Source organism: Leptosomus discolor, chromosome 2, assembly GCF_034619465.1.
Source record: "Leptosomus discolor isolate bLepDis1 chromosome 2, bLepDis1.hap2, whole genome shotgun sequence".
NCBI classification, from domain to species: Eukaryota; Metazoa; Chordata; class Aves; order Leptosomiformes; family Leptosomidae; genus Leptosomus; species Leptosomus discolor.
The window spans coordinates 2,199,850-2,222,734 of NC_141392.1; the positions used below are offsets into that span (position 1 = coordinate 2,199,850).

General features: G+C 57.2%; 1 protein-coding gene across 1 annotated transcript; it reads right to left on the reverse strand.

Moving 5' to 3' along the window:
* Nucleotides 1–1,988: 1,988 nt before the first annotated feature.
* AARS2 (alanyl-tRNA synthetase 2, mitochondrial) lies at nt 1,989–22,662 on the reverse strand. The gene is made up of 22 exons (XM_086461826.1): nt 22,456–22,662; nt 21,050–21,238; nt 19,954–20,099; nt 18,967–19,161; nt 18,289–18,433; nt 16,870–17,015; nt 16,480–16,588; nt 15,869–15,907; nt 15,027–15,138; nt 14,358–14,485; nt 13,511–13,661; nt 10,754–10,923; nt 9,669–9,782; nt 9,115–9,255; nt 8,185–8,322; nt 7,656–7,765; nt 6,447–6,555; nt 4,818–4,940; nt 3,973–4,083; nt 3,036–3,119; nt 2,803–2,913; nt 1,989–2,443 (listed from the first exon to the last, which is right to left on the reverse strand). The coding sequence occupies exons 1-22, from the start codon at nt 22,660–22,662 to the stop codon at nt 2,279–2,281; spliced, it is 2,943 nt and encodes a 980-aa protein (XP_086317952.1). The 3' UTR covers nt 1,989–2,278.
* Between the last annotated feature and the right edge of the window lie 223 nt (nt 22,663–22,885).

Below are 22,885 nucleotides of genomic sequence, written 5' to 3' on the forward strand. Positions count from 1 at the left end.
CAGGGGTTTTAAGCCAACAATCAGGATGAAGGGGATTCATTTGACAAGGCTGCTGCTGGCAAGCTCAGGCTCTGCTTTTGGAGCAGCGTGCAGGAGCAGCTCAGCCCAGCATTCCTCTCCTCCTCTCCGCACCTACTCTCCACCACGGAAGGAGACATCATCTCCTGTAGCAGCTCTGGATGCAGTAACACAAGAGCGCCCCGGGAAAGCGCTTTCCCCCCCAAGACAGAGCACCCCTTCCCCTCCCCACAGCTGGTACTGCTGTGGCCCAGGAGCTGTGCAACACCAGGCTCTAACGGCACAAACCACCCCCCTGGGAACCCACACACCCTCTCCAGCACCCCACCAGCCTCACCACGAGGTCCCCGAAGCGCCGGGCTGGATGTCGCAGCTCTCCCCCGTGCTCAGGTTCCTCGTGTAGATGTTACCAGCTTCCAGAAATGGAAAGAAATTCGGGCAAGCTCTGAGCTGCTCTGCTGCAGCGGGCAGGAAGGCAGGCAGGGTCTGGGGTGAGCAGCGACCTGCCCCACCGGGCGGGTGATGGAAAGGAAAGGGCTCGTGCACCCCTCTGATGGCTGAATTCTTGGCAGCAGGGGCAGAGAGATGCCCAGGGTCCTTGGCTCCTAGCCCCCTTGGCAAGAAGCCCTGCTTGAAGCTCTCGGGCTGGAAGCAGCATTTACTGAACGAGTACGGTCTGCAGTCCTGCTGCAGCTGTCAGTGCTTTGGGGGAGCAGAGGAGGACGGTGGGGAGCACCACCAGCTCCCTAAAGGCTCCCCATTCCTTCTGCCTCCGAGTCCTCCCACTGGTACCGGGCGCTTCGCCACGCACAAACCCACCTTCCCGGCACTTGGCAAAGCTGAGGGGCCTTAGGGACCACACACGAGCTTCTGGGCTGGACAGCTGCTGAGACAGGGGAGAAAAGCCCTTGTCCTCCCGTGATACCTGCAAGTCCACCTCCCTTCTTCCCCCCAGGCGAGCTCTTCACTGAAGGGAGAGGAGGCTCTGCTCGCAGCAGCTCTTCCCCCTCATGCAGACACCCACCAAAAGCTGAGGAAGTCTCTCATTAGGAGCCGTTCCCTGCTCCATCCTCTTCACCAACCCTTAGCTCTGTGCCACCCATTTCCTGCTCCCCCTCCCTCAGCATCACGGGGCTTCCACCCCTCCTCCCCCTCTCCCCAAAAGCTGGCAGCTACTGCCTCCTCCACAGCGCCAGGCGGCCCTACCTGCTGGGGAAAACTGGGCCCTGTCAGGCTGCTGGTGCTGCTCCTAGGGTCTCACTATCCTGTCACACCTTTGCAGCGGCTGCCGTTTGTGATCTCTCTTTATTTAGGTCAATACAGCATCTAAAATAACAGCACTTGGGCTAAGACATCCCTCTAACACTGAAGGCTGAAATGTTCCACGAGCCGAGTTTGCCGCGACTGCTGGCACTCGTGAAAAGCGACCAGTTTAGGAGGCAGACCTGCTCGCCTCAAGGCTCAGCGTCCCGCTGCAGGGGACTCCACGCTGCAGCACAGCAACGGTCCCCCCTTCACACAACACACCAGCTCCACGGGGGGGGTTTTTAGGTAGGTGCCGCTAAGTCAGAAGCCAGGAGACAGCGTGAGAAGGAAGGAGTTACAAAGGAGTGGCAGGAGGAAAAAAAAAAAAAAGGGTAAGAACATTCCTTGAAATCAAAGAGGCGGAGGCTCAGATGGTTTTGTTCCCTCTGTCCTTCAGCACCGAGGCCTGGCCTTAGCCCTACTCCTTGCACGGCCCAAGCAGAGGCTGAAAAAGCGGAGCCCACGGGTGAGGGGGGGGACTTCCCTCCCCTTTTCCAAACTAAAGTCGCATTTGTAGTCAGAGGGGTGTCCCGAGTTCTGCAGCAGGATGGGGCTGCTCCCAAGAGCGCGTGCTGACGGGAGGGGCTGCACAGGCAGGACGAACCCCTCTGCCAGAACAGAGGAGGACAAAGACCCAAATGCAGCCAACGAGAAACACCGGAGGATCGAACGCTCTCTACCGTTTAATGGCTTTTGGCTCACATCGTGCCACCTTCCCACCCTCTCCCGGAGCCTCTCGGTGCCGCTCTGGCGGCAAGAACCGCTCCGTGCCGGGAGCAGGATCTGCTGCTGCGACTGGTGCTCTGCGAGGCTCCGTCCGTGCAGAGAGCGGGCAGCATCGTTCTGTCAGCGGGAGCAGGAGCAGCAGCGTGGGAGCTGCTCAACCTTTCAGACCAGCAGAGCAGAACTGCGTCACACCAAGCTGTCCTGCCCACCCCCCAGCACCCCAGGGGTGTCAGAGTTTGCTCCGAGCGAACTCCAGCGCGGCCGTCAGGGCTCCCTGCAGGCCCCTGGCGTGTCCACTGCCCTTGGCCACGACGGCAGAGCCTCCTGCCTTCCCCTCCATCCGCCTGCAGACGGCCACGGCCCAGTCGGCGGCGGAGAACACGGGGAGGCAACGCTGGGGAAGAGACACGGACCAAAGGAGTTTGGACTCCGGAGCTCTCTGGGTAAAGAAAGGCACCAACATCCCCTCCTCACCCAGCCTGGGCCCTCACCACCCGAGGCAGTCACTGCAAAGGCCGAGCTTACACGTCAAGGTCGTGTCCTGCCCACGGGCAACCACGGCCTGGAGGATCCAGGGGTGTTTGTGCCCAGCAGTGACTGAAAGCTTATCTGGTCCCAGTTTGGTCATCTTAGGTCCTAGCCCTGCATGATTTCACCACCAACACCGGGCAGAATCCCAGGGGGACCTGCTGAGCAGTGGGTCCAGCCCCTCTCTGCAGGCAGGTTCCCCGTGCCCACCAGGGTTCTGCTTACCTTGGACACCTGACAGGCGCAGAGCACCTCCCCAGAAGGCTGAGGGCTGAGCAGCAGCACCGACGTGCCAGGAGACTTGTCACACAGCTGGTTCACCACCTTCATGAGGATCTGGGGGGAGGCAGGGAGCAAAGGGAACAGGGATGTGGCAGAAAACAATGCCCAGCAGCTCCCTCGTACCGTGGGGAGCACCTGAGGTACGGCTGGGCCAACAAGGCCCGTGGGTTACTCACAGAGAGGGAGTCAGCTGGGACGGTGTCAATGATGAGAGGTTGGTTGCAATGCTTTGCTAGCAGGCCTTGTGCCTTCTCTTCAGCCTGGAGGAAGAAACACACAGCACTGGAGGGGCTGCAGGGTGGGCTGGGCGGGAGTACGTGTGTGCCAGTACGTCGGGGATGGAAGTGCTGCTCTGTGGGACAGAGCGGGGGATGTCTGTCAGCAGAAGGAAGACCAGCGGGCTGAAATCTCCACACGAAGGTCTGTACCTCCCTCCTTCCTCAAGAGCAAGCAGAGATGAAGCCCTTTCGAAAGGGGAACGGAGAGTTAAGCTATTTGGTCCCCAGCCTCTCTCCTGGACCTACACATTGCCCCACATCTCGGGCAGGCTCCTGTGGCAAGAGGCTCCTGCTTCAGGAAAAGCTCTTGCTGAGAGCATTAAGTCATGAACAAGCATTTCCAAAGGGATTTTAACGTAATCATGTAAACCAGCAAGACACAGAGGCAGTGGGAAGCCAGAGCAATATCCACACGGCCGGGAGAAAGGCTCTGGCCTGCCGCTGTCTCGCTGTGTGACCTTGTAAAGTCCGTTTTCAGGGCCACCTCATCTTCTCCACGTATCAACAGCAAAGTGATACCGATCCCCTCGCTGGTGTTTGCCAAAAGTGCCGATAGGGAGCTCTCCATCCTCACAGGCAGAGACACACAGGGATTCTGCAGGTGCCAAAACCCCAGTCAGTCATCCCCTGCTTTTTAAACGGTGGCTGTGGTTAACACCAGTGAAACCAACCCAACACGGGGCTTGTGTTGCATCACGTGTGATTTTACCTGCTTTATTCTGCCCCCCCTAACGGGGCCCTAGGGACCGAGTGGCTGTGAAGTGTGACACCGACACTAGGTCCACTGGTACGTGCCACATTTAGCAGGCTGGAAGTGTGTTCCCGCCCCAGTTACCTGCTGCAGCTCCAGTTTCTTGACGGCTGTGTTGGCTGTGCGCTGGAGTGCTTTGAGGATGGCCTGCAGTTCTTTCCTTTGCCACTGGGGCATCGCAGTGCTAGCCACCACCTGCGAGACAATTTGCTGTGTCAGGACACTACCTGGAAATAAAACTGCCAGCTCTCTGGGAGGCCAGGCTGCAAAACTATTTGCAAACTATAAAGAAAATAATTATGTGGTTTAAACTTATACACAAGAAAGGCTGTTCTAGGACACAGCACTTCCAAGGTGTTCAGATAGCTCTGAGGCACAGGTCAAAGGCAATAACGAATGCAAGAGCTAGAGACAGAGATTTGTACTAAACCTGAGGAGCAGAATCTGCATCCATTTCCCTCATTTAATACTTTATAAGCAGCAGTAGAAAGTGTAAACAGCGGGGCTGCTGGACTAGCAGACCTAGGCTGGATAGACTCATAATCATTTCACTGTTTTCATATAAAAATTAAAAGCAGCCTGGCCCGGTCCCAGACCCTCCTGTGTGATCAGGGCGGCCAGTCACTGCGGCACGTAGCGTCCTCTTTTCAGCTGGGCATCTGGGGAAAGGCCTGGGAACCCTTTTTCGCTGCTCCGCCCTCCCCACCGCTGTCTCCTCTCACATTCCCCTCCAGCAGGGAGGCCGCCTGCACCAGGGGCACCTAGACACTGGCCGAAAACCTTTGTGACCAAAAGTGGCACCGCCAGGTAGCACCACGCCCTTCCTCCTGACCACGGTGAGACGTCAGCCCGGTCGGGAAGAAGTCATGGGCCTGAAGCACAGAGTAGCCCACGCTGGGATCTGCCTGCGCAGGAGTGTGATTCCTTACTTTGGTCAGCTGGCCCACTTCTTTGGAGAGGTTCTGCATCTCGGGAAGAGAGGTGCTCCTCTGCTTCATGCGTAGGGAGACAGAGTCCACCTCCACAGCCAAGCACTGGCCTACTTCCCGGGCCTGGGGAGGAGGAGGAGGAGGGAGAGAACGCTTCAAACGCAGCGACAGAAAGAACGAACGGGGATGGGGAAAGCGGGGAGGTGGCGGTAAGGCCGTAACCACTCAAGTACTGCTCAGGATCCAGCGGGAAGACACCTACGGGCCAGAGGCTTTAAGAACGACTGTCCCCAGGAGGCGCCGGGACATTGCTTTCGGGATGGCCACGCCCAGGGGAGCAAACTGTTGTGCGTTTGTGTTTCATCAGTATCTCACACCAAATCATCAGGATTTCAGCGAGAAAAACTCGGGAGCCCCGGTTACTTCTCGGTGCTCTCTTTTCACGAGCAGATGGAATCTTGAAACGAACGGCTGGTGAAACAACAGAACCACTAACACTACAGAAAACTCGGCAGCTGTTCGTGCACGCTTCCCGAGGTCCAGCTCAGCTGCTCTTCGTGCATTTGCTCCTTTCCCCAACACCAATGCTACTGTTGACAAAAAAAAAGCTAATACAAGCTGGTTTTCACCAGTGAAAATTGTTACGGTTTGGAGCATTTTCCTCTCTGCCACATCTTGGTGCCCGTAATGGTCCTGCTAGACTTCAGAGCAGGGCAGCAGAGAGCATGTAAGAAAAGCTGTGGGCAGCGAGGACTGCTCTGCCCAGCTAGGGTCACCCATCCCTTGTTCCAAGCCATCCCCTCGTGCCTGCAGTCTTCCCTTGTGGGGTGAACACAGGCGCCCAGCTCCTCTCGGGGGCTCTCCGGGTCGGCGCTTGTGGCCAAGCGCGCAGACGTGCCCTGCAGCTTCTCACCCCTCTGCACCACGAAAAGCCTGGCTGGGTGCACAGGGGGCAGCCAGCCTCAAAGCAACAGATTTGCAGGGGTGGGCTTTGCCTTTAGTCTTCCCACTTTCAATGACAGTGAGTCACTTTGCTCCGACTGCAGCCTTAAAGGAAGCAGGCAAGGCTGCAGTGCCCCTGATGCTTCCAGATATTCCAAGGACAGAGCAATCTCACGGACACAATGATAGGTTGCTTTTTATTCAGACCCACCCAGACCAGAACCACAGTTTAGCAGGAAGAAAAAAAAAAAGACTAAAGAAAAGCAGCAAAAAAGGGCTGCAAGAATGAGGCCAGAGCCCTGTAACCATAAAGTGCAAATCCAGCTGTGACAGGCAGGAGGTGACAGCAAAGCACAAAGGATCACACTTTTAAATACCGACCTGGGGACTGAAATTTATAGTCTAAAGGCTTCCTGACAGTTTGTGCCAAGTTCTGATCTTGGAAAAGGGGATCTGAGGGGAGGAATGAAGGTCAAGCAGACAGGAGACTGGGATGGGAGGAGCGGAGGTGAATAGTAGGGTACAGACCCGGGTCCAGGGGTGGAGGAGGAGGGGGCCAGATCAGGCATAGCAGGGAGGCTGCAGCCAAAGCAGAGGGAAGCTGCTTGTCTAAGCAGGAACCTACAAAGTTGGGTCCTTCTGGCATTGCCTGGACCCAGCAGAAATCTCAGTTCCCCCTTTTCTTACCTGTTTGGCTTGTCCCCCTGTCACTGCAATGACACGGCTGACCCCTTTAACGAGCTGACGCTCACTGACGATGGTCAGATCTTCCACAGCTCCTGTCTGCAGGAGGTGCCTGCAAAGGCAGCAGAGAAGAGGACAGAGAACAAGCTGCTCTCTGGGAACAGGCAGCGGGAAGCCTGCTTGCCTTTTAGACAAGTCTCAAGCCCAGCAGCCCCTCCCCAATCCCCATAGCTTCAATCCTTTCCCATCCCTAAAATCCCGATGGCACCCTGCCAGGCAAGAGACAGCAGCGTTGAGGCTACTCCAGGGGAACCTCTGGGCTACCTGCCCAGCAGGCTGCTGTCAAATGGGGCCTAACAGCCAAGTTCTTGCTTTCCTCTCCTTCAGCAGTGGGACAAACTGGGAGTTTTCTATTCAGCTGCTGTTGAACCTTGTAGAAAGTAGTTTTTTCCTCCAACTCCACCACTCTCCTGTCAGGCCAGGTCACAGCCTGGCCAGCAGACTCCAGTCACAGGGCACCGATAACCTCCCCTTTCCTTCCCGGCTGTTCAACACGGGATACAACAACAACTGCAGTGTCTCTGCTTCTGCTACCACGAGTAATCACTTCAGCTTCACCAGAATTGATCATCTCCACTCCCATGCAGCTTCTTGTCCTGCTACTCCCACCAGAATGATCTCATGACTAGAAACTTGCTCATTTTCAGCTGTATCTACTCAAAAGGCCAATTTGCTCCTGTTTTTTTTGTGTCAGCAATGTCCTAAGATTGATTAACTCTTCTCCTACTCCGATTACTGCTAAAAGCAGAAGAGGGCAAAGATAATTAATTAAAATAATCAGAGCCATCTCAAGATCTTGTAACCATCTCAGAGCCTCCTGCTGGGTCCCCAGCCCTCCTGCAAACCCCAAGCCAAAGCAGTGTAACTCTGGTGTGACCGGACACACACCCCTTTCCCACACCCTGCTGGTGCCCTGCGGCTTCCAGGTTGGTTTTAGACTACGAAGTAAGGAAAAACGCTTTGAATGTCACTAAAGTTTTCTCACCCCAGGACTTCCAAAGCGTCACAAGTGCCCCACCCTCTCCTCACAAGATCTTTCTGGTGAGGAAAGTCAGTTGCACAGGCGCAGGGAGTGGAGCTTGCAAGAACACCTCTACCTCAGCCACCGCTGCCCGCAAACACAGCGTCTAACTGCAAGTAAATGTCACTTACGTCCCACAGCAGAGCTCCACAGAGGTCTGCATGGCAGCCTCAGAGTCGCTGGTCAGCACACTCTCCACAGGGACCCCCAGGGACACTATCCTCACTGGATCTGGATACCCCTGACAGAGGAGATAGGCATCAGCAGCTAACCACGTGGCCCTTCGGGGGCAATGCCAGACTAACTACATGGTTTCAGGCGTCTGCCTCATTTTTTTCCCTATTCTAGAGCGGCCCCAGAGTCTGGAGCAGCACCACTTCTCCCCCACAACCAGCCACCGTGGGGAGAAAGAAAACAACCGGGTGACACTACGAGCTTTTGGGCCAAAGAAACGAGCAGAAAGCCTCTGTATCACCAGCCTCCCTGTTTTACACCACAGTGTCCCAAGATCCTATTTCCCTTCCCGAGTCCTATTTTCCTTCCTGAGTTTCGGGAGTCAATTCCCTTCCAGAAACCAGTTGTGTCAACACCTCTGGCGACCCAGAAGAACCCTGGTGAAGGAGCAGGCTCGTGAAGACGCGTGCTGCCATCCTGACGTACCCCATCCGCCGCACGGAGCCCCTGAACTCTCCTCGCCAGCGCGAGGGGGACCTCGGCCGTGTGCACCACCTCGTTTCGTCTGATCACATCCTGGGCCACCTGCTCCACTTGCTGCAGCTGCTCCACAGTCACGGGGCCCTGAGGAGGTAAATGAGCCACCTGAGAGGCACAGAGCAAAGGAGGAAGAACTGGGGCAGAGCCCCCAGGCGACACCACTCTCCCCCCGTGTCACCTCCCCCACTTGTGAAAGGGAACCGCGAGCCTCACGACCCTCCCTGAATAAGGATTTTTGATCCAAAAGCATCAACCACACTCTTGTTCAAGAGAGATGCTGCAATGACTGACGGGTCATCGGGCCCAGTGCCCAGCCGAAGCCAACAGCTTCCAGTTCCCAACCCCTGGATGACCAGCACAGACACCCGAGACGTGCCACAGCCAAGCTGGCGAATCTCTCAAAGACCATTTTACACCACCCAGGCCAGTCCCATGACCACTGGCCTTGCTGAATCCTTCCCCTTCTGATGGCCATTCACCCCCTCAGCAAGGCCTGCTCAGAGCAGGTCAGTGCAAAGCAGAGCCATTATCCTGCACTTCATTTTTTTTTTTCCTGTAGTCTGTTTTCTGAGCTTAATGTGTCAACTTGGTTTTCCTTCAGTGATATCTTACATATGGTGGAGAAAGAAGAGATGCAAAAACTCCCAGGCAACAGACAGGCAGACAAAACAGTTTTAGGCAGCAGCTGGGTTTTGTAGACAAAAAACTGAAGTGCAGGATAAGTCACACCCAGAGGGACAAGTTTCGTTGCTCAGCTAAAACGTGACCTGTCTCTAAAGGAGCGACTACGGTGAGAGGAGAAAAACTGGCCGGAGAGAAGGCCAGCACGGAGAGGTTGGTGCTGCTGAGCGCAAGGAACCGCAAGTCCAGAGTCACCTTTGTGTCAAAGTCGAAGCGCAGCCGCTCTGCCGTCACGTGGGACCCTCGCTGCTCCGTGCCGTCCCCCAGGACGCGGCGGACGGCGAAGTTCAGGAGGTGGGCAGCGGTGTGGTTCCTCATGCAGGCCAGCCGCTGGGCCTGGAAGCACAGAGAAGGTGGCAGGGAGTGCTGGTTCTCCGCAGCTCAGGGCAGCAGGGGGTGGCACGGAGAGATTAAGGGAAAGGCTGCACAGGAGGGGACGGGAAAAAATAGGGGAAAACCAACGGGTAGTACTGCTCTCCGATTAATTTACGCCACAGGGTAGATCTACCTCCTTTTCCCATGGGATCCCCTCTGTTAAACAGCGAAGGGCAGGCTGGATACCTCTGTACAGCCCAATGGCTCACAGAAGATTACAGAGCCGCTTGTGAGGTCTCCTTCCCACTGCCCATGATGATGAAGAGCAGTCTCAGGATCACAAGGGACAAGGCTCTGCTGTACCCAGGTTACTCAGGGCTTCACAAGACTCTCAAAACAAGGCTGGGAAGAGGTTAAGAGCAGCGAGTTATCACCTCATCCACAAAGAGCTGCACTCGGTCACCAGCACGCAGGGTTTCCACAGCAGTGACCTCATGGATCACGTAACCACCACAGAGACGAGCTGACTCTACGGGGAAGAGTATGTCCTGAGCAAAGAGACAAAGAGCTGAGTCAGGACACAGGGAAAATCCAAACACCTGTGCTAGGTGCCTGCTCGATCCGACTGGGAAACACAACCCTCACTGATCCCTAAAAGACAGGGATGGGGTGGGAAAAGCTTGCTGTGAATGCAGCCAGAGTGCCTCAGACCTTCCCCGCACCCAGCCACTTGCTGCACAACGTGTTGAGGCCGCCAGCTTGCAGTGGAGGGGCAGCAACACCACCCGAATTTTCCTAACAAGGATGCTTGTCCATGAGAAAATGGAGAGCAGCTGCCAAGGCACCTGTCTCGGGCATCCAAGGTGCCATTTCTGCCTCCCTGGGCTGGCAACAGACACTTGATCCCCTCTTCAGCTTTGGGAGAAGCGCTGAGCAAGGCACAGTCACACTCTGCAAGGCTAAAAAGGCGGCGTCGATACCCAGGGGGGATTCTTGAGAGCTGGAACCCAGGTAGGAGAGGAAAGCTGCACCCTGTGTCGCTTCCCAGGAGAGGGCCAAAGCTCTGCCTAAGGCTGGAGGAACATGCTGCAGAAGCAGAGGTCCTCCTGGATGGTTTTGGGAGGGATAAGGGTTTTGGCACGGCGTCTCGGGTTGGACGCTGCTTGCAATCGTCCAGGACTGGCCAGAGACAAGTTACTGAGCTCGTGGACTCTGTGATCACCGATTGCCTTCTCTCCGCAGCGCAACCCCAGCTGGCAAGAGGGCAGCACACCGAAGGGAGAGCCAAGAGGGCTTCCCCAGCGAGCTGAAACTGCAAAGGGCTGAGAGAGACCCCCCCCCCCCCAGAGCAGCCAGTCTGCCTCGGTGATGTTACTGCTGCTCCTCCCTCACCCCACCAACCCCGACACAAAGCCAAGGGAACTGGCAAGAGCCAACGGCTTGCGAACTAACACAGTAAACCAGCCCATCCCTTGGGGAATTCTGCCTGGCCTCGGGCTCACGCAGCAAAGGGTCTTACCTGCTGTCCTAACCGTGTCATGTAGCCTCGATCCGAGGCTTGCCCACCCTGCTCTGCATAGAAGTTAGTCCTGTCCAAGATGACACCGCAGCGTTGCCCTGCCCCAGCCTCCTTCTGGAGGGACTGATCTCTGTACAGCATGAGGACGGTGGCCTGGCACGGGCTGAACTCTGTCAAGGGGAAGAAGAGGGCAGCAATTAGGGCGTACACCCTGCCAGACTGCAGCAGGAAGGGAGGAGTTGCTTCCCTACGCCAAGCCTGCCAGCACCCAGTCTCATACCGAAAGTGGGCACTTTCCTTTGGAGAGGAACAGCTACGGGCAGAAAGGACAAAGGATCTGTTATCTGGGACGAAGTCCCCCCTTGCTCACCTAGTGACAGACCTGCTGAGTGGCAGGTGAGCGGGCAGGGACGCCCCGCCTGGCTCCACGGGAGCCCAGCAGAACAAGACGTGGCGCAGACACATCTGCACCCTGCTACGCTGCGAGCGTGGCAAACCTGCCTGCCTTCTGCGAAGAGAGGACAGACTTGGTGGCCAAAGGGATGTCACCTTCCTTGACGCAGCGAGCTACTAACGTGCTCTCCTGTAGGGTCCTTGAAGCCAAATTCGGGTGACGTGGACTGGACAGGTGGACCATAAGGTGGGTGCACACCTGGCTGGGTGTGCACACAGAGCATTCACTGCCCAACTGATAGCCAGTTCCTAGCAGAGCTCCTTGGTGGCTGATATTAGGGCTGGCGCCATTTCACCTCCTCATTAGTGACAATCCAGGACAAGACGGGATGTAGGCCCACCCGGTTCGCGTATGGCAATGAACTGGTGGGGACTGGTTGATACACTGGAGAGCAGGGCTGCTTTCCAGAGGCATCTCTACAGAAACGGACCGACAGAAACCTTGGGATCCTCAGGAGCAGGCTGAACACAAGTCAGCAGGGTGGCCCTTGCAGCAAGGAAGGCTGACTGGCTGCTGGGCTGTGTGGACACCAGCATAGCCAGCACGCCAGAGAAAGCGGTTATTCACCACTACTTAGCATTTGTGAGACTAGAGGAAATTCTAGTTGTCTATAAAGAAAATATTTTTTCACACAGAGTGACAAAGAACTAATAACAGAGAGTCTCTGTCCTTAAAGAGACTGAAAACTTAAGTGAACAAAGCTCTGAGCAACCTCATTCCGACTCTGAAGCTGGTGTTCCTTTGAACAAGAGATTGGACATCCAGAGATCCCCTCCAACCTGAATCATTCCATGATTCAGAGACTGAGAAGGTGGGACAGCTCTAGCTCGGAGACTTCAGCCAACGTCACCGCTGCACTTCTTGCCCCCACTGTGCTCCCGCTGGAGTACATATAGCTTGAATTGCCCCCCCCCCCCCCCCCGCCTTAGTGCTCAGGGTGGGCTGCCACCAGCACGCTGGGTAAGAGGGAGCTCGCTGGACACAGCTCTAATCGTTTCTGACAGCCACGGCACCTCTTACTCGCTGTGGTTTCACTTTACGCTTTCCCCAGGGCACCAGCAACCTCGGCCGCCCTGAGCGACAAAAAGCCTGCGCTGGCACCTCGTGCCGCTCGGAGAAACAGCAAGAGCACGGCACCCCTCAGCCCTCGGCCTCATTCTTCTTCATCCTCCCCAGCACTCCCCTGGCCCAGACGCCTCTCGAGCGGAAATCACTGCTTCACTCCCGGCCGGGAACACCAACCCACAGCTCCCAGCCGTGGCACCAGCCCCCAGCCCTCCTGGGGACACGCCACCAGCGCTAAGAAAACCACCAACTTGAGGAGGAGGTACAGGGAGGGGCAGGGACACGGCGCACCAGCAAGGTGGGCAGGTTTGAACCACAACGTCCACGCCGGGCAGTAAAAGCAGCCTGGTGGGGTCTTCCAGCAGGGACCCGGTGTAGAGAGAGGGCAAAGTTAATCCCCAAGTCTGAGTCGCGTACACTGCACGCCTGGAAGCGTGAAATTCAGCACTGGGGGAAGTGGCAAGCACTGGGCAGGGGGCAACCGTCACTGGATCGAGATCTGGTGTCAGGCCTCGCGGTCCCAGTCCCCCATTCTCTTTGCCCTGAACAAAAGGAGCCACTACCTCCCCCGCTGCAGGTGTAAATTAACGGACTCTGTGGCATTAATGTAACGATAAGATCGTCTGTAGTCATCCCCACCCGCACCTACACCCTGGCGACGTCGTGTAAAAATTCAAGTATAAATATCACCCCAATTTCGGCCCAAAAATCGGGACAGGATCAACTCGGAACCACATCAACAACCGGACGGACTGACGAGTTCGCTCCTTCTCCATCCCCCCCCACTCGGGACGCCGTGTGGGTCAGATGACTGACCTCAGCCAACGCTGAGAGACAGACTTGTCCTCCCCGGGTGTATTTCCCATTTTCTCCTCAGGTGCATTTCTGTGCTTCCCTGAGTGTTTCCTTGATTCTTGTTTGTCATGACTTCACTGTCTCTTGTCCCTCTGTATCCCTGTCATACAGGCTTGTCTGTTTGCCAGGCAGCCGGGCCTACAGCGGGCAAGTTGTCATTGTTGTTGGGGTGTGTGTGTGCGCGTATGGTGTGTGCTGCTGTTGTTCTATTAGTGAAAAACCTCGTGGTACACCTGTACCTTTTAATTCAGCCCCGGCAATCCAACAGAACCTGTAAATAAACGATCCCTATTTTATCTCCCGACTCGCGCCTGTCGCACACTCGGTGCCGGCCGCCCCAGACCGGACCGACCTCCCCGGTTTCCCAACACCCGCTCGCTCACCGTACCGCCCGTGCCGCCCCAGCGCGTACGAGTACTTCGGGGAGTCATCGGTAGGGGCCACGGCGCTGCCCCGCAGCCGAGCCAGCGAGTGCACGTCCAGGCAGGCGGTGGCGTGCTCCGGCTCTCCTGCCTGCGGGCCGCCAGCCTTCCGCTGCGGGGGAGCAAAGGCACAGTCGGATCAGAGACACCCCGGACTGCTCCCACCGATAACCGGAGCTACGGGGCTAGGAACAACTTCCACTTCCCTGGAAAACGTTGGTTTAGATCCAGGCTGATGGAGGCTGCCCCTAAACCGACCACATCCCTTCAAACCCCACAAGACCTCACCACCACCCTGTGCCAGCCTTGAGGCAGGCCATAAGCAACAGCTAACACAGCCCTCTCGGAAACTTCCAGGCCATTAAAGCCCAGGACAGCGAGGCCTACAACCCACTGGGTGGGCAGTGCAGGTCTTCCAGCACTACAGACACCAGGGAGGTTTTATAAACCCTCCACAAATCACCTGCTGTTTGGGCTGCCTAAGCAGGCTCTGCTCCGTGTGAGGAGCTGGCCCACATGACCGACTCCTAACCTACGTAATTCTATGATAACCTTCACTCCCGCAACAGGCAGCATCCTAAACCCTTTCTACTGGTTTGAAGAGAATCACCAGCCAATACTTCCCGGTCCCACCCCCACAAGCCAAGGCAATGTGTCCCCACTGCTGTTTCAGACCCGCTTCCCCTTCAGGGACGTGGCCCTGTGGCGCATCCAAAGAGCTTCAGCAGTGAAAGGCATTCTGCCTCCGCGCTCGCAGGAGAGAGGGAAGGCTCTGAATCATTCTGACAAGGTGAGTCTCCCCTCTTACCTTTGCATCCTCCAGAACAAGTTCATTAAAAGCAGCTGAATCCAAACTGATTCCCTTTTCTTCAAGCATCAGGTCAATCAGATCCAGAGGGAATCCCAAATTCCCATAGAGAGACCAGGCTACTTCAGCTGGAGGACAAAAAAAAAAAAGGACACACTAACTCTGTGTGAACACAGAAAGCAAAGGCACCTCAAGATTTGCTTGGATGGGCCCAATCCAGCGTGTGCCTTGCTAACTGGAGTCACCCACGTTGTGTGCAACTGCACTGGTCAGGAGGAAGGGAGGAGAAGCCATGGAGCTGTTCTTGTGTGGGACTCAGTATCGATGGTGCCCCACAGCCCCATCCCTGCTAAAATTCGGTGCAGCACTTCTAGCCAGACTGAAGGGTCCTGAGCTCCCCCTTTCAGCTGTGTCTTGTAAAGACCCAGTTAACCAGTCAATAAAGCAACAAGGGAACCCTTCTAACTTTCTCGGTGCCTAGTTTGTTGTGCGAACAAAGTACTAGAAAGCAAGTGCAAGCTGGAGAAAGGAGCAACGTGCCTCTCAGCCCAGAGCTAGAAGGTCCCTGAAAGCTTGTGGGGGAGGCAGACCTCACCACAGTTTTGGCTGCAAGGCTGGCGAGGAGCTGGATTGAATTTAAGTGCCGCTTGTGAGAGGAGGGAGGCTCACCTGGGAAATGGGTGGAGGGCTCCATCTGCTGCACCGTCCGCTCGATGACGCGCCTCCCGCGCTCGAGGGAGGACACAAAAGCCGCCTCGTTGTCATTGATGATGTCCACGACCTGCCCGAGGAGCAGAACCAGGGTTAGCCGCACCACCGCCTCCGGGAGTTCTCCAGCTCACCTCAGCCCTGCGACAGCCCCTTCAGAGCAAATGGAGCAGGTGGCCAACACGGGTTTGCTTGAACCAGCCTTTATTGTTCTGCAGGTCTCCATCACAACGTGGCCCTGAGGCATTCCTGAACGGTGCCAAAGTCACTGTGCCTCCCACCACCGGTCCTGCCGAGGAAATACCGACCATCCACCCGGGGGAAGGCTGACAAACGCTCCCTGACAGACGAATTTCACGTCTGTGACCCAATTAACAGCCAGAGAAATTGACTGTCAGCGTTGTGGTTAGCAGGAGCAAGCCAAAATTAGCCTTAAACCACCAATCCACTTTGGACAAAGGGTACCCAGGCGTACCCAGGCTAGGACAGGCTGTACTCGCACTCAACAAAAGAGCTACCCTAGCTTTTTTTAGGCCAACAGCTGCCTCGTATCAGGACAAGCAGTCCTTGGTGAGGATCTAGTGGAGCTCTCACGAGGAAACCTGCCACTGAAACTCCTCGTGCCCAGGGTACGGACGTGTTCCCAGCACATCCCAGCCCACCCCTATGAGCACGGTCATGGAGGAGGCCGGGCAAACTCCTCCAGCTCCGTCCCAAGCAAGGGCTGGCTTCTTCCCCCAAGAGCAGCCTCACAAAGACAGTGGGAGCCAGGGTTTCTCTCCGGGGGATCCCACATCGCTCACCTGGCCCGCGTTCTTCGTCAGCTCTGGGTAGGCATCTCCCTGTGGAGCGAGCCTCAGTTAGGGACAACATCCTCCGCGGCCTCCTCAGGGGGTCTGGCGGCACGCCACAAGCACCACACAGGTTTCTCGGGCAGGGGAGCTCGAAGGCAGCCCCAGCACGCAGCTCTGGGGACAGCAGCCCAGGGGAAGAATCACCCACGGCCTTAGAGCTGCCATCTCCTGGCCAGCTCCCTGTGACCTGCCTCTCTTGGCAAACACACCCGTTGAGAACAGGAAGGAAGCATTGTCTTCCAGGATGCTGTCGGTACTCACAGGGACCAATTTCAGGTGGCTTTAACCAGCCAGGACAGCTTGGAAGCCAGTGCCCTTGGGAAAGAGCAATGTGCACTTGCACACACTTGTGCTGACGGTACTGCTGGTCACACTGGGCTCCCTCCCTCCCATCCCAGATCATCAGGAGACAGGAGATTTTTATGGGTTCTTACGGCTGTGATGCATAGCACCAGCTCCTTTGCATCCCAGATTGTCTCCAGCATACAGGGAAAGGACGCGGGGCTGAACAGGACCCGTGTGATACTCTCAACCCCCCCAAGGCAGCACTTTTTCCTCACCAGCACTTCCACTACAGCAGGCACCAGGGAGGCCAGGAGCCCAGGGGGAGCGTGAAGGACTTCAGAGCAGAAGCGGACAGCCCTGCGCAGGATCCGACGCAGCACCAGCCTGGAAAGGGGGCGGGATTTGCCAGGCAGCCGGGTGAGCACCCCTGCCTGGCTCCCACCTCCAGCACAACCCCCCACCCAGCCCCTCTGCCCTCACCTACGGACACGGAGCCAGCTGCTCCCCACCCACCCAAGGCCAAGCCTGCCGATTCGAATGTCTTCCCGCCTCCCCAAACCTCGCGCACGTCCTGCCTCGGGGCCCACACCAGAACCTCTTCCCCAGCTGGCCAGACTCCTTTCCAGACCGAACTCCCGCCACCCCACGCCGTTTCGGGTCCTTACTCCGCTCCCGAGGCGCCTGGGTAGATGCCATCCGCGATGCAGACGCACAAGGCGCGCACGTGGTCGGCCACCACGCGATAGGCCGTGTCGACGCGCCCAACGTCGGCGTCCCCAACGAGCCCTCGGTACCCGGGCCCCCCGCAGCCCTACAGGAGAGAGGAAGGAGATGGAGCACCCGAAATTAATGGCTGCAGAAGTGTCCTGGTTTGGGCTAAACCAGAACTAATTCTGGTTTAGTGCTTTAACTTTTCAGTCAAGTCTCCTCTAACTAACGGCACTGTCTGAAACAGCAGCGTGTTTTTCCAGACAGTGACTGCTCCAGCAGTGCCAAGCCCTGGTGTTTATGGTTAATACCAAGGAATGGGATGCAGAGAGGCCCTGGCTTATCCTTGTTCTTGTAGAGACCAAGGTCACTGCTGAATCTTGTACCCCGTGTTGGGGTGAAAAGGGTCACCAGCACGAAAAAGGCCACCCCTGCAGGGAGGAGCGAACCGGCCAGGTGACCCAAACCTGACCCACCGAGTGTTCCACCCCACGGACAGCACGGTCAGTGCAAAGCTGAGGGGTCACCAGGGTCCATCTCTCTTCTTCAATGGCCGACACCTGAGGAGGGCTCTGTCTGTCCTTCTGTCGTCCATCCCGACCCGTGCGTCCCTGAATCCAGGGCCTGAGCCCAGCTCCTGCATCCCATCCCTGTCTGCTGCCCAGTCCAGCCTGGGACTGCCCCAGTGCCAGCCCTGCAGCGTGGGGGGGACGTGTCGTCATCAGGGTGGGGAGAACTGGATTCAGTATTGGGTTTGTATCTATTTGTACATATTGTATAGATTTCATTATTTCCTTACTCTTATTATCTTTTCTTTTATTGTTATTGTTTCATTAAAGCTGTTTTAGTTTTCTTTTCCAAACCATAAAGTCTCTCTCCCTTGTTCTCTCTCCTTTTCCCTTTTGGGAGGGGAAAGGGGTTAACAGAGAGCGTCTGTCATGTGTTAGTGGCCAGCCCAGCCTCAGCCCGTGACAAGAAGGAAGAGCTTCCACGCAAGAGGCAGCCAGCTACCCATTCACATCACGCTTCTCAACCACCTCTGAGCCTTTTGCATCTAAGCCTCACTCATTAAACCTTTCCAGAACATTACAGCCCAAGACGTCCACACCTAAGGCAGGGCAGCCAGTGCCCTGGCACTGAGGCATTTAAGAAGCTTTGGAGGAAAAATGCATCAGCAGTGCCGATATCCCAGCGGATTTCCAACCTGGAATTCTCCCCAGTTTCCCTAGAGCGCTGCTCTGGACCGGGCTGGCCATCCCTCCTGCCTCAAAACACTGCCCAGTGACAGTGGGGAAGGCTGTACTATGGCACCAGGCGAGCAGTCTGCCTCCCAGGAGCTTTTGCTTAGCTGTGACTCCGAGCAGAAGCGCTGTCACCTTGCGAATGGCCTCCAGGATGGGAGCGAAGAGATCCGTGTCGTAGTTGGAGCGTTTGGCCTGCAGAACCGCCACCAGCCTCTCCAGGCCCATTCCCGTATCCACGTGGTGCTGCGGCAAGGGAAGCAGATGCCCCTCCGCCTCTCTGCCAGCCAGCCAGGAAAAACAAAAGGCAAAAAAGGACCAAGGGTCAGTTCAGGGGCAAAGAAAAGGTGCAGGGGAGTCGAAGAGACTGGGAGAGTGCCAGGGGATGGAAAGGGCAGGCGACCCAACAAGAGGAAGCTCAGGGACAAGACGAAGAGCAGCCTGCCTTGGTGGTGTCAGGCAGCCAGGAGCTGACACCACCAGATAAGTCAGGACAGACTAACACAGGGAAAAAGGCCCTCCCTGAACAGGGGGGCCCAAGGACTTCTCTTCCTTCTGCAAGTTTCTCCGGGCTGCTGCAGACCTCAAGAGGCCTCTGGAAGGCAGCAGTGAGGAAGAACAGGCAGCAGAGGTCGAAGGAGGACAGGAGAACTAAAGCAAAGGGGACCCAGAGCCACACTGGGCACATCTCTCCAGCTTCCCTCTTGTACTGCCACCTCCTGGAAAGCAGGGAGATGTGTGAGAAGGCCCAGCTATGATTTTGGCGCCAGGCCAGGTGGAAAGGCTCCGGAGTTCCCACCAGAGGCCTGGTACCTGCTATACTGCATGAAGACCAGGTTCCAGATCTCCACCACGTCGGGGCTGCCCTGGTTCACCAGGGCCGCAGCATTTCTGCCACCGCCCACGTGGTCGTAGTGGATCTCCGTGCAGGGACCGCAGGGACCCGTGTCCCCCATCTCCCAGAAGTTGTCCTTCGAGGGGAAAGGCAGCAGGTGACTGGCAGGCACCCTGGAAAGGCAAACAACAGGGGTGGCAGCGCTGGGGCGCCCACAGAAAGCACACAGTCGCCTAGATCACAGAGGAGGGTGGAAGGGAGGGATCCTTCCTGGCTCCTACAGACCCAATAACCAAACACATCAGGATTCCTTTGCTTCTGGTCACACAGAATTACCCTCCTTAGCAGGGACAAACACCAGACAGGATCCTCCTCACTGCCCAGAGGGGCTGTCAAACACACAGCCTGGCTCCCGCTGCCGGAGACGCGCTCCCCACGGGGTTTGTAGAGCTGCTTTCCTCCCTGGAGGGCATTCCAACCGAGCTCTGACCTCACCACAGGCTGATCACCAACAGTGCCACAGAGCCTGACTGCCCTGGGCTCCAAGCCCACAGCCAGCCCGAAGAAAGCTCCCAAAGGCAGCGCTGCTCTCTGCCACGGCTTCAGCCCCACACCGAAGCGGCTGGTTCCAGCTTTCAGAGGAGGGATTACTCTCCACAGCTCGGGAGGGAGAGGAAGCAAAGGATCAGAGATCCTTCACACACTGCATCCAGACCAACCAGCCTTAGGTACACAGCCCCCCTCCCCGACTGATAATACCTGAGAAACAGCTCAAAGGTCAAGCGTCCCAGAGCACTCGGAGCCCAGATGACTTCAAACAGCCCAAAGCACAAACGAAACGAGTTTAAAACACCCAATTTTGGCCCCTACACCGGATTCCCATCGACTAAAGAGCAAATGGGAGCCTACAGAGATTGAAATGTGTCGGCACCCGCGGCTCAGCCCCTCTCCCCCACCACACTTACCCCAGGCGGAGCCACACGTCCCTGCACTCCTCATCGACGCTCAGCCCCAACGAGGAGTCTCCCCCAAAATAAGTGACGTAGAGGCGATCTCTGGGGATCTCATAGACCTCTGTCAAGAGCTCCCAGGCCATGCCACACGCCTCCTCCTGAGGGAGGGACCAGAAACAAAGCACAGTCAATCAGGAAGGTGCAGGAAGGCTCTTTGGAATGGGAGTCAAACGCCAAAGGAGTTCCCTGCAGCTGCTCGCTCCCCTTCCCAATTTTAAGGTGTGTTGCAAAGAGCAGGATGAGGGTCAGGTGAGCGGGACAGCTCACTGCTGCCTGGGGAAAAGGGACATTCCTGAAGCGCTGGGAGACCTTCAGGATCGCTGCATGGCCTACACCCACGGGCTTACCAGCAGTTAGATGGATTATTTTTCTTCCCAAGGAAAAACTGTATTCCCTAGTAAAAAATCTAGCATCCTTTATCCTTCCTTTCTCCAATGCCTGTGGAAAAGGGACATTCCCAAAGTGCTGTGAGACCCTCAGGATCGCTGTATGGCCTACACCCACGGGCTTACCAGCAAAGTTAGATGGATTATTTTCATTCCAAGGAAAAACTGTATTCCCTAGCAAAAAAACTAGCATCCTTCATCCTTCCCTTCTCCAACTTTTTAGGAACAAGCAGCAGATGAACTGGGAAACCCTTTTTCACCAAATTAAATGGTCACCACTGGCATTCCTGCAGAGAACTGATTGGTACCTGCTGCTCACAGCTCTGAAAGGCTGAGTGCTTTGAGCCTGCAGGGCACGCTGCGGGATTCAGCACACCGGCTCTGCCCCAGGCCACAGAGCTCCCAAAAAGCGACCTGGAGCTTCCCCAAAGGCCTCCTGCAGGCAGCCCTACGGCCCTACAGCACAGCTCTGAAAGAAAGGCCGCGCTTCCCCCTGCACAGAGCTCGCTCCTACCTCCTCACCTTGAAGGAGTCCCCAAAGGACCAGCTCCCCTCACCTTAAAGTAGTCCCCAAAGGGCCAGTTCCCCTCACCTTGAAGTAGTCCCCAAAGGGCCAGTTCCCCTCACCTTGAAGTAGTCCCCAAAGGGCCAGTTCCCCTCACCTTGAAGTAGTCCCCAAAGGACCAGTTCCCCAGCATCTCGAAGAAGGTGTGATGGTAGGTGTCTCGGCCCACGTCTTCCAAATCGTTGTGCTTCCCCCCCGCCCGCACGCACTTCTGGCTGTTCACCACTCGCCGGTGCTGGGCCAGCTCGCTCCGGGGGTGCACCGTGCCCAGGAAAACGGGCTTGAACTGGAAATCGAGACCGAGAAAGAACGGCGGCTGCTGGATGCCGCCCTGCGCTGGGGGCTGGGCCTCCCGAAACGCCGGCACGGCGCTACGAGAGGGGAGCGGGAGGGCGGCGGCGCGGTCATCCCCCGGCAGAGGGCGAGAGCGTTACAATCAGGTTTGGACTTGGAATAGCTAATTACTTTTCATTGATAATTAATTGCTCTTGAAGGAACAACTTAATTGTTTTAATGAACAACTAACGTTTTGTATTTACTTCCTGATGCAATTAATTCACATGATGGCAAGAACGACCCAAACCCTCCCTGATGCTCAGAGCCAGCAGCTGCTGCCTTACGGAGATGGCCAAAGCCAGAGCTGCTGCGGGGGGTGAAATGGTGCAGAGCACAGGGCGGGGAGGCAGGGAGGCAGGTACGGGGGGTGAAATGGTACAGTCTCCGCTCGTTCTCTCATGGGATGGAACCGTAGACACAAAGGAATGTTGCTGTGAAGACTCTCACATCCTCCCCACCCTCACTTGTAGATCAGAGGTCTTGATCAGTAAAATAACCAATGGTTATATTAGTATAGGAATATTAATGAAGTTATATGATAGGGTGGACCGATCACTGTAAATGTCAACATTAACAGCGGGCATAACACGCATGCTTGTGTTAAAATCTGTTAAAGGTCATGACTTTGCAGAAAAAGAATATAAAACTGCTGAGTTTTTGATGTAACCCTGAAGCCCGTCAGGAGGAGCCATCCCCCGCCGCGATACAGAAGTGCCGGCTTCTCTGCGACCGTGCAGATGAGTTTGTGGGGATCGCGACCCTCCGCCAACAAGAGGGGTCGCCCTGACACGGGCCGCGCTCCCCTAAAGACGCGGAGCCCCCGGGAAGCCGGTGGGGGGGGGACCCGCGGGGGCGGAGGCCCCGGGAAGCCCGTGGGGGGGGACCCGCGGGGGCGGAGGCCCCGGGAAGCCCGTGGGGGGGGACCCGCGGGGGCGGAGGCCCCGGGAAGGCCGTGGGGGGGGACCCGCGGGGGCGGAGGCCCCGGGAAGCCCGTGGGGGGGGACCCGCGGGGGCGGAGGCCCCGGGAAGCCCGTGGGGGGGGACCCGCGGGGGCGGAGGCCCCGGGAAGCCCGTGGGGGACACGGACGGACCCGCGGGGGAGGAGAGCCAGAGCCCTGGGCTCGGGCGCAGGCCGGTGGAGGGGGGGGGGGGGGGGGGGGGGCGCACCTGGTTCATGCCCGCGTTGACGAAGAGGAGGCGCGGGTCGCCGCGGGGCCGCACCGGGGCCGAGGGCAGGCGGCGGTGGCCGTGGCGCTCCTGGAAGAAGCGGAGGAAGGCGGCGCGGACCTGCCCCGCCGGCGGGCAGCCGGTAAGCCCGCGGCGGGAGCTGCAGCACCTCGGTACCGCCAGCAACCCCCTCCGAGCCGCCGCCATGATGGCCGGCGCCGGAAGGCGGCACGGCGCCTTGCCGGAAGGGGCGGGGACCGCAGGGGCCGACGGGATAGCGGAGGACCCCGCCCGCGCGCACGGCTGCTGAGGACGCGCGCCGCAATCGTGTGTGTGTGTGTGTGTGTGTGTGTGTGTCCCCCACCTCTGCCTCCTAGAGCGCACGCGCGGTTTCTTTTGGCGCTCGATTAGCCGGGCTGCTGCGCGCGGC